Here is a 17,877-nt window from a genome sequence, read left to right as displayed (position 1 = left end):
GTCCATTGACATTCTCGATTATTGTTCAGTGTTTCTAATTGTAATTTTCCTGAAGCAGGTAACACAAGTCAGTGGTATTTCCTCTTCTGTTTTTGTAACATAAATTTAAGAATCTTGAACTTACATCAATGTGGGCCTATATACTTCTGATGGTGATTTATAAGATGTTCTCAGAATACTCCTGAGCCTCAGTGATGAAATGAGAATGTTAAATTATGGTGATTTAGTAGTCCCTCTACGAGATAATTTAAGAAGATGAATTTTCCTAGACTATCTTAGTAATACCTTGATCTATAAAAGACTGTGTAGCATAGAACTTTATCAACAATCTAAAACCAACTAATCCATAATGTGGCCATGTTGATGTTCTTTCTATTAAATGAATGCCCAATTTTTCATTTTGATATGGAGACAAATAGATCAAGCTCAGACTTAGGGTAAAATAATTTTCCTTGATCACATTCCTGACAGCTAATTCTCCTGAGTGCATTGGTCAAATGAAAGGCAACCGTCAGTGATGAGGTAATAATTCGGAGGAAGAAACAGGAGATGATGGTAAAACAGTCTTATACTAATCGCTTCTCACTTGGCAATCCCACTTTAGAGGATAAATATATTTATTGGCTGATTATAGCTACGTTATTCAAAATATAGGAATATTGGAAACAACCCAACTGTCTAATGTTTAGGGAATAGTTAGCAAAAACTATGCTGAGAAGATGAATCTTTAAGAACTAAAATTAAAATGGATTCTATAGAAACAAAGAAAAGTATTGATATATAAGAAAGGAAATACCTACGGTAACTTTTATCATAAAATTAAAATACAGAAAATATAGATATAATTAACACAATGAATGTTTTGCACAGGGATAAGGACAAAGCATATATACTAAAAGAATAATTATTTTCAGTGGAGGTGTTCTTTGTAGTCCTTTGCTGACTAAAGTTAGCTAAGTATAGAATTTAAAAATATCCTTACAATGTCTTAGGCAGATGATTTTATCTGTAGGCAAGCTATATCTGTATTATATTTATATCAGTATATAAACATATATGTCTCTAGTAAGCATACACACATATAGAAACAAACACAGCTATATAAACTTAAGACACTGAGTAAAAAAGTATCCTAATCTGCATGATGCATATTTAGAAGAAATACATAACTGTTTCTCTTTGCATGCTCCATTACCCCATCTGAGCCCAGATACAATGAAGAAGTCCTTATTTCCTCCAAATTGTCTCAAGCCACAGAAATGATGAAGGAAGTTAAAACCAAGGTCATCCTAAGTATGTCACGTCAAAAACAATGAGAATACACAGGCACTGGATACTCAAAGACATATATTCTAAAAGCAAAAACTTCTTTAGTAAAAAAACAGTAATTAATTTTAACTATGAATTTTTAAAAATATGGATTCCCAGGCTCAGCGTTTAGAACATCCTACACCAAAATGAACAAATGAAGTTATCTGCGACTGGAAAAAGGGAAGAAGAGGGATAATGAAGAACAGGGTTTATCACAAACAGGACAGATACAGGGGAATATAGAAGCCATCTATATACTTTGAAAATCTCTATGGTAGAATAAAACCTAAAAAGAAGGAGAATGTTAAGATTGTACAGGCTGTTTTGTTATGACTAGGAAAGCATCTGAGAGACAGAAACAAAGTAAAGCAGTCTTTCTCATTAAGCATATATTGCTCTGCTTAAATTTGTTTGAAGGAGCATAGAAATACATGAACTAGTACACTAGGTAAGATCCACTCTTCCCCCCAGCCAGATTGCTGAGGCTAACACAAATCTGATTGATATGCAATTGAAATACGTGACTTTTTCCTGATGTCAGCTTTTAACACTGTTGAAATTAAAGGTGAGGTCCATTCTAATGACTCTTAGTGGACTCTTAGGTTGTTATTCATAAAGCTGTCCAAAACCTTTCATGAAAATAGCATCTGTGCTCTTCATGAGCATGATACAAAAATCCTTTCTTAATCTGTCGATAAAAAGCAGCTAAATTAAAAATTCCTTCTTTGTTCTGAGCAGCAATAATTAATTAAGCCCCAACCTAGGAGGAGCTGCAAAGCACTTTATGTAGGGTTACTGGCCTACAGGACTTCTAACTGGGAAGCTGAGTATCTAACTCACCCCCTCAATTTTTTAAATACTCTAATTTTTATATCTACTTGCCAAGCTTTATTTCAAAAAAGTTTTTATTAAGCTAATATTATACTAACATTAAAATAATTTTTAAAGAAAGAAATCCACAAACCTGCCACTATAGTAAACCTCTTTACTTTGTCCATAGGCATACATAATGTGTAGTTTTAATCACACCATACATAACATAATGGAGCGAGGCTTTTTTAAAGGCATTGCCTAACATTTCCTGACAACATGCTCTGTCAGACTTTCCCAGTGTGCTCATTTAATTAGTACATATTATAAGAAATTCGGTATATGCTAGAGGCCCGTCAAAACGTGAAAATTTAATGGATACCACCAAAAGCATACTTTACTTGGAGAATATCATTTTAAGACACTTCATAATTCCCATTTATATGTCACTTTTCATCTTACCTCTTCTCCAGACAGGTAGTAAGCTGAGATTAGTCCACCGACAAAGCGTATATTTACTTCAAAAACAGAAACTTCAGCATTCTGTGGAAACAAAATAAAGGAGGTTCATATATAAATGGTAGTACACAATTGAGAAAAATATCACCGTGATAAAGTGCATGAAATATTTAAATTTTGTTCAATCCTATATGCTTGCCCAGAGAAATTTATACACAAGAGGGAATAGCCCTGTCTTCTAACAGTGTCAAAACACATGTAAATAGCTAAATAATTTTGACTCTTAAAATAACAATTATAGGGCTTCCCTGGTGGCGCAGTGGTTGAGAATCTGCCTGCCAGTGCAGGGGACACGGGTTCGAGCCCTGGTCTGGGAGGATCCCATATGCCACGGAGCAACTAGGCCCGTGAGCCACAACTACTGAGCCTGCGCGTCTGGAGCTTGTGCTCCGCAACAAGAGAGGCCACGATAGTGAGAGGCCCGCGCACCGCGATGAAGAGTGGTCCCCACTTGCCACTAGAGAAAGCCCTCGCACAGAAACGAAGACCCAACACAGCCAAAAAAATAAATAAATAAATAAATAAATAATAATAATTTAAAAAAAAATTATAAAAATATTTATAAAATGAAGTTATTTCCTCCCTCTATTCAACACTAGATACAATACTCAATATTCTTTGTGCAGATGCGACAGGCCCAGGACATTCTACTTTTCTATTCTGTGTTCTTTTATTTTATTCATTTGCCTGTTTTTCTTCCCGAAAGACCATTCAGACTCTTTATACTTTTGCTGGCAGTTTATACTTTTGCTGGTAGTTCAACATTATTCTAGAATTCTTCCCACATCATTTTAAAGTAGCACAGCTAGAATGCAAATAGGATTTGAAGTTGGAGTGACTTGGGTTCTAGTGCTGGTTCCCAAATTTTCTGTCTGTGGTCTGGGATGATCACATTTCTCTGAGAAGAAATTTCATCTTTGCATAAAGGAGATTATAATAATATATGTTGTACCTTGTTAAAACAGCTCTTATATATATCAATAATAGCTTGCTTTTATTATTATTTACAAAGCTCTATATCCTGTGCTAATCTCTACATGGAATATGTCATTTAGTCCTATATCAACCGTGTGAAATAATTGCTATCCTTACATCCATTTTACAAATGGAGAAACTGAGATTTACAGCAGTTACTATGACTTTTTTAAGGTCAGACAACTAATAAGTGGTTGAATCAGGATTTAAACTTGACTACTCCGATTCCTGGTCTAGGGCTCTGTTATCCTGACTCCTATATCACCTCACATGATAATGCATCAAGTATCTTTATTAATGGTCATATAATTGTGGCATGTAATTAGTAATTATTGCCAATACTTCTATTATTTTACAATATTTGACTACTACATGGATCTGTCCTACATTCTATTACTAGATAATTTAGCACAGCTAACCTACAATAGATGGTAGGTACACTTTGTTTCCGAACCAAACTTGGGTCCGCTTGCCCACACACACTAAAGCCAATCTACTGACACCATGTTGTGTGTGGTGAAGGAGAGTACAACGTTTACTGCAGGGCACTAAGCAACAAGAATGAGCAGCGCGTGCTCAAAAGACCGGAATTCTCGATGGCTTTCAGGGGAGGGGTTTTAAAGGCAGTGTGAGGGAGGGGCTGCAGGGTGTGTGATCAGCTCGTGCACCATTCTCGGATTGGTTGGCATCAAGGTGAAATTTCAAGCGTCATCAACCTTCTGGTTTCAAATGGTCTAGGGTCTATGTGCTTGTGGTCAGCAGTTTTCATCTGGTGTGGGCTTGCGTCCTGTAAAAACAACATAGGAATGTGTGCCAGGCCTTTATGTATATCTTTCAGGGGACTGGGAGCTCGGTGATTCTGCGATGTGGCAGATTTATCGTCTAAATTGTTACCAGTTCCCTGGCCCAACAGCTATTCTTTGTTTCTACATCTTCATATTTCCTGATCATTAACTCTTCAGCCAACCTTTTGAGGCTCAGGGGACGCCTAGAAGACTAAAGAAAAAGCCTTCTGCTTCAGAGGATAGGGACACAGGGGCTTGTGTATGGTTTCAGCTTCAAGCTTTTGTTAGCTTCTTTTCATGTTCATTAGGCCTACCCAGTAATTGTTCACTTTTGCCTGGTATCAAACAATTCGCTGAAATCACAGGGGCTAACAGCAAACTAATATATGGAGTCACATATCCAGCAGATGAGCTTAGTCACAATCATCTGAGACATTATTTCCTTTAACAAACATTTATTAAGCAACTACTATGTGTCAGGCACTGTCCTAGGTTCTAGGGACAGGGCAATGAAGACTCATAAGGTCCTCAAACTCATGGAGTCTACATTTTAGTGGGCGAAAACAATTCCAGAAGGAAAAAAAGAGGTATATTTTCTTTAATTTCCACATGCTCTCTCTAAAAAGGTATAAGGATCTAACAAATTAAAGCTAAATAATTGTTTAAGTTAAAAAAAATTTTCAAAAAATTTCTTGCAAAAGGAAGGTCATGAATATTACTTGGGAGAGACACATACTAGGCCAGAGTTAGGCAAAAGCATCATAATATAAGACTCTGGTGAGTTCGTTCAATTGTATTTCATAATTTGTAGTATGCACCTAATACAATTTGATTAAAGTACTTTACATGGGAACAATTTATCTGTGATGTGTATTACTCTGAATGAGTATTACATAAATATTGGTAAAAGCTTTAATATTCCACAAAATTACTGATAAGGAAAGAGGAAGCAAATCATTAATTTGTTTTGGCTCACACAGCTATACTTCTTATGTCTAAAGGTAACAATGTCTAATAATAAAATCTAATAAATAAAACCCTCAAATCCTATCACTCTCAATTTGTACTTGTGTTTTTCAGTTTTTAAACCTAAGAATAGTCCTCCACATTTCTGCCTACTGAAGTCTGTTAAGATGATTTTATATTCTTATTCTAGCTTTGGCTTCATTTGATATACATTCTCTTTTCCTCCTATGAAAATTTTGGACAATCAGGACTTTTATATAAACATCTGATGAAAATTATTGCATGGTAGAAGACTGAGCCATGTCAAACACCATCATAAATACATCTTCAGCAAGACATCAGTCACCTACTGGGTACAACCAGTTACTGATCCAGCAATGTATTCTAGAACCTAAACTCTATTTATCTTCCGCTGTCTGTAAGATATTGAGAGACGGTTTTGCAAAGTGCCACGCTCAAGGTCAGTGCTCTGTCTTTTGAATTTCTCGGACCTAACAGTTTGGTGAGCCTATCCAAGAAGCAAATCTTGCTTGTTAGTGAATCCATACAGGTTCCCAGATACTTGTGTTCTTGTCTTTAAAGATCTCGCTCAGGATGTCATATCACCATTAGTTGTATTCAATGGTCATCATACCTACCTTCTTTTGAAAACCAAAATTACATTTGAATTCCCAGCATATAATTTTTTCTACTTTTTTTTTTCAAAGTTATATCTAAATTATTTAGAAACCTTAATTTGAGAGCTCTTAACATTTTGGGTTATATTATGTTTTAGGTCAGAAGACTGAAATTTATACACTTTAGGTCACTCTTTACAGATCCTTTGATGAAAAACACTAAGAAGATAAAAACATAAATTGGCTGGCTAGACTGGGGGCAGCAGACTATCAAAACACTACCTTAGAGTCAGAAAGACCTGGGACTGAAGGTTGGTTCAGGAGCCCACTGAGTGCAAGATCCCAGGCAAGTCACATATTCTCTCTGAGCCTTGGTTTTCTCATTTGTAAAAAGGGACAGTGCATTTCTTACAAGGCGCTACCAAGTCCATGAATGTAAAGCACCATGCACAATGCCTGCCACAGGTAAAGTACTCAGTAAAATAAGTGCCATTACCACTGCACAAAAGCTCAGCTTAAGTAAACAAATAAGGCCTAGCTTCCTCAGGGGATCTTGGAAAATCAGAAACTCCAGAATCACAATCTTCTAAATACTAGAATGCAAACTGATACACCTTCTCTGACTCTCATGGGAGTCAGGTTTCAAATCCTCTTTTGAAATACAGTATCCTGACCAAGCTTCCTTTAGGGCTTGATTTAATTTATACAATATCTGGGTTTTCAAAAGTGAACTTCTACAATCTGAGGGTTTGAGGTCAATTTTATAAACTTCTGACTCTGATTTCCATTAAAATAAACTTATTAAATCTAAATGAAGATATGCATTCTATTAACATTCATGCAGCATTTTTTAAGATGTTCTAAAACTTTTCCAGTGACTTACCCTAATGACAGAAGAGGGGTTAGGGCAGGCAGAGAACAGTATGTAAAGGAGGGAAGCTCCAAACAGCCTGCAACACTAAAATCTTTTGTATTTATCTTAACAATGTAGATTCTGTAGTCTCCTTCAATCTGTGTTTGTTTTAAATGAGATTAAATCCCTTAAATCTTTAAGTAAGGTCACATTCCAGGAATATGCGCCATGTGGTCCACGGCTTCTAGTACATAGCTGTATGTGAGCACCAGTTTGAGAAGCAGATCCAGTCTTTGTTTAAACTGCACGCACCTGCTAGTTAATATCACAACTGATGAGCAAGTAGAAGGTGGATATTTTTGGCTTAAGGCCTACCCACAAAACCATGTAGACTGGAGAAACTGCTCTTTCACTTTGAGTTTCCTCTACCAACAGCCTTTGAATCAAAGAACATACTTAACCAGAATCATACATAAATTTAATAAAATATATGGTATAATTAAGTTTACATGTAAAATCAAGAGGTGAAATCATGGAAAAACTAGGCTTCACTACTTATCTCTCATATTGCCTTAGGTGTCTTAGACTGATAATTTCCACCTTAAGTTTATCCCTTTCCTTAGTATTGCTGTCCTCTGGCTTACTATACGTATATGTAAAATTATGAGATAAAGTGATAAAGCTTGCTAAAATGGAAAAAAGTTTAATGCAATAAACCATTTTGTATGGCTCCCTGCCCCCATCCTTCACGTTATCTTCCATCTCTCTACTGGGAAAGGTGTCCTTCAAGTAAACAGATCAGGAGCTCACAGGCATGAAGAATCTAACCATATCCAGACAAGAGGGAAAGTGAACACTTCAAAATCCCTGTTTCAACCTGAGTGCCTAAGAGATCAACCTCTTACAAGATAGTATTTTAAATAACTCAGAGAAATTAGGTTGTATTTTTCATAAGCAACTTATTTACCAAAATTATCTATAAAATGATAGATTTTAGTAGATTTTAGTAAGTGAAATAATTGGCTTGACCATTTGAATAACAAATTTAGGTTGGAGAACAGATTCAGCCACAGTTTTTGACTGCAGAACTACAGAGGCGCAGACTTTCCTTGAAGAATAGATACATTGTTTCTTTGCACCTTCAGGCCTTATGATAATTATTTAGAATCAAACCTGCATCACGTTTAAGGAATTCTCCTTAATTCTTAACTTATGATTCCATACAGCAGGGCAGGTCTGATTGATTGCATTAAATTGAAAAAGACTTCTTGGAAAAGAACTTTCATTTTCAGAAATATCTTAATTCTCTTCTCAGTGTTTGGTTCCAATTATTAGAGGTTTTTTTTTTAAAGAGTATTTCTCTGAGCCCTAAGATAAGAGAATACTTCTTTGCTAGCTATTCCTCCAAACTTCCTGTCAGCTTTCTACTCAATGAACTATAAGCGAGGAACAAGCAAGCATTAATAACAACTGTCCCACTACAAACCAATGCAATAACTGTTTAGTAACGATTGCTCCGCTACTAACATATGGTAACTATGCTTCACCTTACTGAGAACCAGTGGAAACATGATACTTTACTAACCCATCGCTTAAAGACAGGTTATTGCCTATAAGCCTTGCCTATGTTTAGGCTTAGCATACACATTCATTTATAAATGGTACTTTAAAGTATGTGTTGTATTAACATTATGAGGATTACAACTCCTTTTAACAGATTAAATTGCAACATTAAACTTTATAGCTTAGTATAACATATGTCTGAGCAGCTTTTAACTTCATATTTAAGTAACGTGATAAACCTCTTTAGATGAACAAAGTGCAAATTCTTTGGGCCACAAAGATAGGCAAAATCAACATCTTCTCTCTGTCAGTAGATTGGTTTTACCACGAAGGTCCAGAAGGACCCTCAAGTAGCAGTTCAATCTATATATCACTAATTATGGTCAGAGGGAACAGATCAGTATCCTTATAGCCAAAACCCAAATCATCACCCTTGGCAGACACTGATTAGCATTCGGATAGAAAATATTAAATAACTCCATTCGACAGGATAATTAACTCAGTTATCTGCACCATTAGGATGTAATGCTGCTCTAAAACAGAGCTTTTACAAGAGCAATACTAAGGCAAATGTCACTTCTTTCATGCTCCATGGCATGGAGCTCTGGACCTAAGCCAAGAACTCATTCAGGCATTCAAAGAGATCCAAAGTTGCTTTTTGAGGTCAATTTACAACCTTCAGATAGAGAACCCTACAGCTTATTTTTCTGAAAAGTAGGATGGCATTCTGGTTGGATAAGAGAAAATCTGGATCTTTAAACTAAAAAATAAAGTCACTGTTGCCACCAATACCTCTGTTATCCAAAACTAAGGTGTTCATTACAATCAAAAGCACAATCCTGGTGCTTGTTAAAGATCAGTCTCATTGTGTTGCTAGTTAGTGTCTGGAACAAGCTAATCATCTAGGCTTTGTCATTCTCAAAGCTCAGTCTGTCATACAGAGATATCACTTTACCTCAATGGAGAAAAATGCTTTTTAATTTTCATATAGCTCTGATTTTTACTGAAGGTTTATATAAGAAATTGTTATCTGGAAAAAATGTCTATATATTCTATAAAATTCATTACTGAAGACAGTTTTCAATATTTCTCATGGAAGGATCGAGGTAATTAATACTTCTTTAAAGTCACAGTAAAGAGGAGGAAGCTCAGAACTGAATTTGGAAATGCCCAAATATAAAACTCTTGATCATTTGCTCTTATGTTAGTGATCTTCCTGTATTAGGAACCACCACAAATCTGTTCTGGAAGGTTAGGTGAAAACAAGCAGATCAACTGCACCTGAACTCCAGATCATTTCTAACTACATAAAAATATGACACAATGCAGCTACCCTTGCACTCTGTCAGCTTGTCTCCTAGCTGAGTCTAGCACAGTTTGTCAGGAAGTAGGACAAGATAACAACTTCTCAATCATTTAATTAATCTTTATTGAATACCTATGGAACAACATAGCCTAATAAGTACCGAGATATTAGATTACATGCCTAACTTTGAGGGACTCAAATTCTCTGGCTGCCTATATATTTCACAACTCTTTGCATTTCCTCTCCATTAAAAACAGGGTCATTGACTTAGGCAGACCTTATTCAAAACACAGCTCTTACTTGCTGCATGATTTGGGGCAGATTAATTAACTACCTCTTCATTGATAAAAATAGGGAAAACACCACTTACCCTCTGTAATTTGTCACAAAGACTGAATCAGATAACCTATGAAAAAAATCACCTAGCATAATACTTGGTACGTCTTAGTACTCTTTAAATAGCCATTTCCTTTGTCCTTTCTTCATTCCTAAAAAACGTGGGCTGAGCTCGGTATTCTGACTACTATTCCTGCTATATAAGCTCCATGAGGATAAGTACCTAACAATTAAAAGTTATTTAGTATATAATTAATACATGCATGAATTAATGAATGAATAATGAGTAATCAAGGATCTGTTTTAGATTCCTTGTCCTAGGATTACTTTGAATTAAAACCAGAAAACTCATCCACTGGAGTCTACCCTTAGAGTTTTCTGCCCAGACCTCTGTGCCTCTAGATACTTGGAATAAATACAAAGCTCCACCTGAAGCCCTTGCTCCTACATATTATCTCCAGTGACTATTTTAAGTCAGCTATTACAGCCATTTGAACTCTGTACTACCAAGTATGCAAATTCAATCAAATTGCTATGTCTTAATTAAAAGAAAATGAGTTTTAGTTAATGACAGTATAAACCAATAAAAAACATTTACTTTACACCTTTAAGTGATGCAAATTGAATATTTCACATACAAATAAATTTATTCTTGACTCTAAGATTTGTTTATACTCAGGAGCACCACAGGATAAACCAATTCAACAACAGTGGCTCTTTTTCAGTTTCGTTCTTATTTTTTCCCTTGCAATAAATTTGGATGCATTAACTTTTTTTTTTTTTTGCAATACCTTCCTACTGTCAATTAAAATACTTTATCAGGAAAAAGCGTTAATTTGAAAACAAGCAATAATTTATCCAGGCTGGAATGATACTACACGTTATCCATAAAAATAAGTTTTCTCTGTCTCTGTTTAAGCTTTTCCAATTTCTCCTTCCTTTGGATAAATGGGAAAAAATTTTCAACGTTTTCAAAAAAAAAAACGGTGTAATTGTTGACATAATCACTTGAATCTGTGGGTAGAATGAGTGAATATAAGACAAATTCTCTAATGGGACATAATAAAACCAACTAGAAAACTGTAAGTTGAAGCACTTTAAAATGATTAGGAGATGGGACTTCCCCGGTTGCACAGTGGTTAAGAATCTGCCTGCCTATGCAGGGGACAAGGGTTTGATCCCTGGTCCAGGAAGATCCCACATGCCACGGAGCAACTAAGCCCATGTGCCACAGCTACTGAAGCCCGCGCACCTAGGGCCTGTGCTCCAAAATGAGAAGCCACCGCAATGAGAAGCATGCGACCCGCAACTAAGAGCCACAACTACTGAGCCCACTTGCCGCAACTAGAGAAAGCCCGCGAGCAGCAACGAAGACCCAATGCAGCCAAAAAAAAAAAAAAAAAGAAAAAATGATTAGGAGAGTAAATCAAGATAGCTGTCCTGAATTTATATTTGTTATTAATTTTGATATGGGAAGTATTATCATTTGGATATTATTGATAAACTTTTATATTTTTAAAGGAAAATATGGCAATACCCAAAGAAAGAACTGTAACAAATATGTTTCAAGACCTTTCAAATTAGGAATAGTAAAATAAACAGAAATTCGAGACCTATGACTATGACTTTTAAAAGTATATTTTTAAAGTATATTTTGAAGGTTATAGCCCAAGACTATCAATAACAGTTTTAAAATGATATTTTACATAAAAATCTTTCAACTCATTGAATAACATCTTATAAAAATACAAAAATACAATTTTAAAGAAACAAAGCTCAGTATCTTAGCTCAGTATCTTAGCCATCACTCAACCTATAGTCTAATCCCTTTATCTTACAAGTAAGGAAGCAAAAGAATTTGCTCTTCTTCTCTTCTAAATACTCTGGGCTTCCCTGGTGGCACAGTGGTTAAGAATCTGTCTGCCAATGCTGGGGACACAGGTTTGAGCCCTGGTCCAGGAAGATCCCGCATGCCTCAGAGCAACTAAGCCCATGCGCCACAACTACTGAGCCTGTGCTCTAGAGCCTGCGAGCCGCAACTACTGAGCCCAAGTGCCACAACTACTGAAGCCCGTGTGCCTAGAGCTCGTGCTCCACAACAAGAAAAGCCACCGCAATGAGAAGCCCGCGCACTGCAACGAAGAGTAGCCCCCACTCGCCGCAACTAGAGAAAGCCCACGCACAGCAACAAAGACCCAATGCAGCCAAAAATAAATAAGTAAATTTATAATAAATAAATAAATAAATACTCTGATATCCTCTATTAGATTCCGTCTGCTTCCTAATAGGTCCCCACGGTCCATGGAATACATTCATGTCACCCGGTCATGGTCTGAGGCCAGCCAACTGCCTTCTGTTACCTTGTCTATTACCTTGAGAGGCCTTTTTGCTTAGTCCTTTTAAATAAATGATTCCAGAGTTTCTCAGACTACCACTGGGCATGAAAGCAAAGAACTGCTGCAGTATTTGGGGGAGGTTTGGGGCAGCAATGCTATATGTGCCAGACAAGGGACCTGGACACTATTCGGGTCTAGTGTCACTAAAGTCTACTTTCCCGTCTTCCATCATTAGACTCTGGAAGAATCTAGTTCTCATTCCCCTACCTTTCTGGAGGCGAGGGGCGGTGGAGGGAACACATTCTCCATTCTCTCCTCCATATATAAACTGAAGACAAGCTCATTATTATTTACTGGTAGGTAGCTGAACTTACTCAAAAATAACAAGGCAGGAAAAAAGTATTATTAAGAAATAATAAACCCTCAGAAGGAAATCTAATTTTTTGTTCATTGCCTGAATTTTTCACACTCAGCTCTATTGGTAATATCCGAGCTACCAGACGTCATATTCAACCACAGAGCTGTAGAATCTTACAAAATCACTTGCTCCTTGGGCCTGTTTTCTCATATTTAAAATAAAAAGACTGAACACATCAATCTCCAAGGTCCCTTTGTATTGGAATACTGTCTCCTTTATATTCTAAATTCAGTTATAAGGCAGATTAAACACAGATTCATCTGCTTGTACTTTAAGTCAGTGATCTCCAAAATGGGGTACATACGGCAATTAATTAGAGGAGTAGGAACAAAATATTAAAACTTTTAATTTATATATGTTTTTAATCCAAAGAGGTAGTAAAAAGACTCAGCTTTATGCTGCCTTTATACTCTGAACGATGTTGGTATTCTCACTTGGTCTGTGGGAGAACAAGAGCTCCACAAAGCAGAGGGGTCAGCAGGGAAACACCCTTTCTTTGTCCATTCTCAACATACAGCATGTTACTTGTGATTGGTTATGGAGATTTACAGATATTATCGAATGCTTACCAGATAGGCAAGAGGCTTACAAGAATTTTTGCAAAGTAATCTCAGATTAAAAATAATACCAATAGTGAAATAAGTGAGGCAGAGAAAGACAAATATCACATGATATCATTTATATGTGGAATCTAAAAAAATGATACAAATGAACTTATTTATGAAACAGAAATAGACTCACAGACTGAACTTAAAAAAACACCAATAATGCAAACATAAGTGAATGACTCAAAAACACCAGGGTCAATTTTTCCTGTTCTTAAAACAAGCTCTCTGTCAACCTCATTACAAGGTAAAGCAATGACTGTGGAATTAGATTAGCTCTGACAAGATGTAGTCCTCCTTAATTATCAAGAAGTAGTATTAGAAGAGTCCACTGTCCTTAATTATGAACCTTTTCCTTGGCGTACAGTGGGTATTGAGGTTTGTTAAAAATGATAGTACATATATGAAATTAAAAAAAATATTTCGTATATAAATTGACAAAAGGTTATACTGGGAATTCCCTGGCAATCCAGTGGTTAGGACTCTGAGCTTCCACTGCAGGGGGCATGGGTTCAATCCCTGGTCAGGGAACTAAGATCCCTCATGCACATGATGTGGCCAAAAGAAAAAAAAAAGTTTAAGCTGATAAGGGTCTACAATCAACAAAGGTTAAAGCCTTATTTATGGGAAAGTGGATGCAGCTGCTCCTGGATGCCTGTGGAGCGTTGAGAGGAGCTACTTCATGGCATTACTGACTCGGCAGCCATTCTGTTTGGCCAAGTGGCTTGCAGGGGCTTTAAATGGACACTAGCCCCTCATGCAAGAGTGTGCCTTTGATTAACAGCCCCAGAGTCCCAAGCAAATGTCAGTTCCTGATATGATTTCCTCTGTGATCATGTCTCCCCCACCTCCCAGGGCCTTCCCCTTGTGCGCCCCTTAGAAAAGACCACTGTGGAGCTTACCAATTGGTTTGAATTGACCAATTTGGCCTTAGCTTTGGAACCCCAAAGCACTTCATCCATCCTAATAACGGCATGTGCCCCAGGTCCCGTCTTTCTGTCTGTCTGTACTCTGCATTGACCTCCCTGTGTGGCCCCTGCAGGTGAGTCATGTACCTTCTCAGGACCTGTTAAGTAATCAACTTCTCTATTTCAATTTCTTTTGTGGTCTTTCATTGAACTGCAGCACACCATGGCACCCAGGGTTCCATTTAACAAATGTTCATCTAACAAAGTCACAATAATGCACCATGGTGCAGTGCAAAAGCATGAGCATTGGAGTCACACAGACCTGTGTTAGGCTCACAGCCCTGACACACAACTAGCTGTGTGGTGTAGATAAGCCTCTGAGGCTCCAATTTCTAATCTGTAAAGGTGTGAAAATAATACTCGTCTCACAGGGTTGTTGAGAGACTTGAACAAGAATACTTGGCACATGTAGGTCTTAATAAATATTAATTTCTTTTTTCTTACTCTTAGTTTGCCAAAAAACAAAGGCATGGATTTGTGTAGTAAGGGAGGGCAAGTTAAGAATATAGTATGATACTACTTAAAACTGCATTATTTGTTTCTGCTAGGGTACAGTACAATAATCTGCCCCACAAGATAATTTATTTATGTTAACTGAGATTTAAGAACTGAATTGGCAGCTGTTTTTAACTTACCATATTAAAATTTAGATTTTCGTCAACCCATGCTTTTGCCTCTTCAAATTCGTCTTTCATTTTCATAATAAAAAGTGTATCTAGGGCATCTACTATTGTTGCTCCTTGGATATTACCTGAAAATATCAGAAAAATATTTACTCAGTAAAACACCTTTGACAGATCCATACATGCACATTGACCATACCTTGGAAAGGAAGTGGGTAATACTGAATTTACTGGTAAACAAGAATACTGAACACAGTCTAAACATCTTTCAGTGAAAGAAAATTTAAAAGTTGCATCAAAACCAAACTAAAAATTATCACAGGCTATAGATTGGTACACTAATCTTTAAAGTCTCTTCTGAGTTGCAGAAAATAAATCTCTTAGAAATTTCATTTGGGATTGCATTCTCTAGCAAGAAAAAAAAAAAAGACCTGAAACCAAGGAGCAACACACTTATTAATTTTAATGTAATTACATCAAAGTGCACCTGTGCAAAACTCTTTAAATATAATTAGATCTAAAATTGTTTAGTGATAGCTCTAAGAAACCGTTACTCAAAAATGGAATTCTACCCCCTCTTTTTGCAGCTCTGACTGATCCTAACCTCTCCTCCCATCCTCCTAGCCAGTCCTGACTCTCATTTATTTCCTCTGAACTCCCTCAGCAGGAAGACTTTACATTGCTCTTGCACTTACCACTTTCTGTCTTCCATTATAACTACTTATATGCATCTCCTTTTAGTCTGTAAACTTCCTTAGAATAGAGAAGGCATGTCTTATTCACCTCCACATTCCACACTAAGAGACTCAGTATGTTTTTAAGGCTTAATAATAAATTTAAAAACCATCACTGTATTAACAGAGAGCCAAGTAATCTCTTTAATAAAGACTACGGCAAATTTACACAAAACTGACTTCTTAATACTGTGAACAACTTTCATAGAGATAAAAGCAAAAATAGAATTAAAATTTTTTTAAAGTTATAGTAAACAGTAAAAAATTAAGACCTTTGAGTCTGCATGAAGTTTCTGAGTTTCTCTCTTCAATTCCTACCTCCCACCACCCATGTTAACTAGTCACCGTGTCCTAAAAAAAAAAAACAAAACACTACTCTAGTAACATCTGAAATCACTTGTACCGCCATGACTCCAGGTGTGGCTCTTTTCATCTCTAAAGTGTGTCACTGTGATATACCAGCCTTTTCCCCACTCTTCCAGCTCTCCCTAACCGTTCCTGCAATGCCTTTCTCCCTACCAGAGAGCCTATGGTTCTTCAGAACTTCCTATGAATATCTATTGAACCACCTAGTGCTTTGATAATTCACTATCTACACATATGTCTTCTGCACTAGGTCATGAACTTTGCAAAGACTTGTATTGTGTTTATTAACACCAGTGCTGGAAAGAGAGCCAAACACATGGAAGGTCCTAAATAAATGGAAAAGCATAATCGGGTGATTAGGAACAGACTCTGACCTTGGCCACATGTGGGTTCAAGTCCCAGCTCAGCCAGTTAGTAGATGGCTAACACTGGGCAAGCTGTTCTCTCAGCTTCATATTTCTCATCTATAAAATACATATAATAATGAGGTTAAATGAGAAGATGCACAAATGGCACGTGGCACATAGTGTCAGCTGATACTGTTGTTATATGATTTGATACTATTTAACACCTTTAGTTAAAGTACAGAAAGTCACCTTTTCTATGTTGAATTCAGAAGCATCAGACCAAGGTTCCCTCCTCTTCATCCTGTTACTTATAAAGTTGTGGGAACTGAAGAGGAACTGAGTTCAGTGAGAAGGGCACTGGGTAGCTCTGTGACCCAAGGAATCTACCTAACACTTCTGTTACCTAGCTTCTGCACCTGCACGATGGGAATGTTATCAATACCTAGAGTACTAATCACAGAGGGATGCTGTGAGGACCAAAAGCAATAAAATGATGCCAAAGTGGATAAATGGAAGTTTAAATAACTGACGACTCCATCCTCACTTTCTCTTCCACTGCACAAACAGGAGAAATTTAGAGCCAAAGTTGAGAGTCACTGAGATACAGTGAAGGTCACCACGGCTGGCTGCCTTGGCCAGCTTATTGATAAAGACACAGCTTTTACCTGACAGGAAGCAGTTAATGCAGCCAACAAATGCTCCTCTGCTTGGTACCACATGGGAGCTGAAAATCATGATACTGTGCCCATATCCATTAAATAAGGATCTCTGGAAGTGTGCCCCAGGCATCAGTATTTTTTCAAGGGATGCAGGTGGTTCTAAAGTGCAGCCAGTGCTCTGTCTGAAGGACACACTATGCACATTCCCTGCAGACAACTCCATCAGGTATGCAAGTTTCCTAGCAACACAGTCTGGAGGATCACACAAACTTTTTCCATCACCCACAAGTTCAGTCAATTGGAGAGAAGTTACTGTCAGTAAAGAGCCAAAGCACATTCTACTCACCAAACAAACTGCTTGAATGGCCTCCTTTTGATACAGGCTTCAGTTCATTTTTTCCCCAGGCATAACGTTTATAATTATTCCAAGCATGTTTCATCATCTGAGAAAAGAAATGAAAACGGGATTATATTTTGAATTTGAGATATTTTTGCTTCAAAATAGATCATATATTGAAGACCTAAAGGTTAAAACATTAAAACTCACTGCTTAGTTAAAAGGATGATAATTAAAAGGGTGACAAGGGTATGAATAAGCTGGAACACACACATAACACACAAATACACATCATCCCTTTATGTTTACAAATGGAGATTTTTTTAATCCATTTAATCCTATTTCATATACATATCATTTTCAAAAGTCAGTTCTCAGCAACAGAAACTTAGCTTATCATAAAAGGATGAACCATTCTTACATTTATCTATTTCATCCTCATG

General features: G+C 36.8%; 1 protein-coding gene across 2 annotated transcripts in view; it reads right to left on the bottom strand.

The window, feature by feature from the left end:
• MAN1A1 (mannosidase alpha class 1A member 1) overlaps positions 1–17,877 on the bottom strand; it is a 168,307-nt gene that overhangs the window by 104,795 nt on the left and 45,635 nt on the right. For both annotated transcript variants that reach the window (XM_036870936.1, XM_036870937.1), the window contains exons 3-5: positions 17,444–17,540; positions 15,004–15,119; positions 2,584–2,664 (exon numbers count right to left, since the gene is read on the bottom strand). In XM_036870936.1, coding sequence (XP_036726831.1) covers positions 2,584–2,664; positions 15,004–15,119; positions 17,444–17,540 — 294 coding nt within the window. The remainder of the gene's footprint in view (positions 1–2,583; positions 2,665–15,003; positions 15,120–17,443; positions 17,541–17,877) is intronic.

The sequence above is a fragment of the Balaenoptera musculus genome, chromosome 12 (genome assembly GCF_009873245.2).
Source record: "Balaenoptera musculus isolate JJ_BM4_2016_0621 chromosome 12, mBalMus1.pri.v3, whole genome shotgun sequence".
Lineage (NCBI taxonomy): Eukaryota > Metazoa > Chordata > Mammalia > Artiodactyla > Balaenopteridae > Balaenoptera > Balaenoptera musculus.
This window is presented reverse-complemented; position numbering and strand designations above follow the sequence as displayed.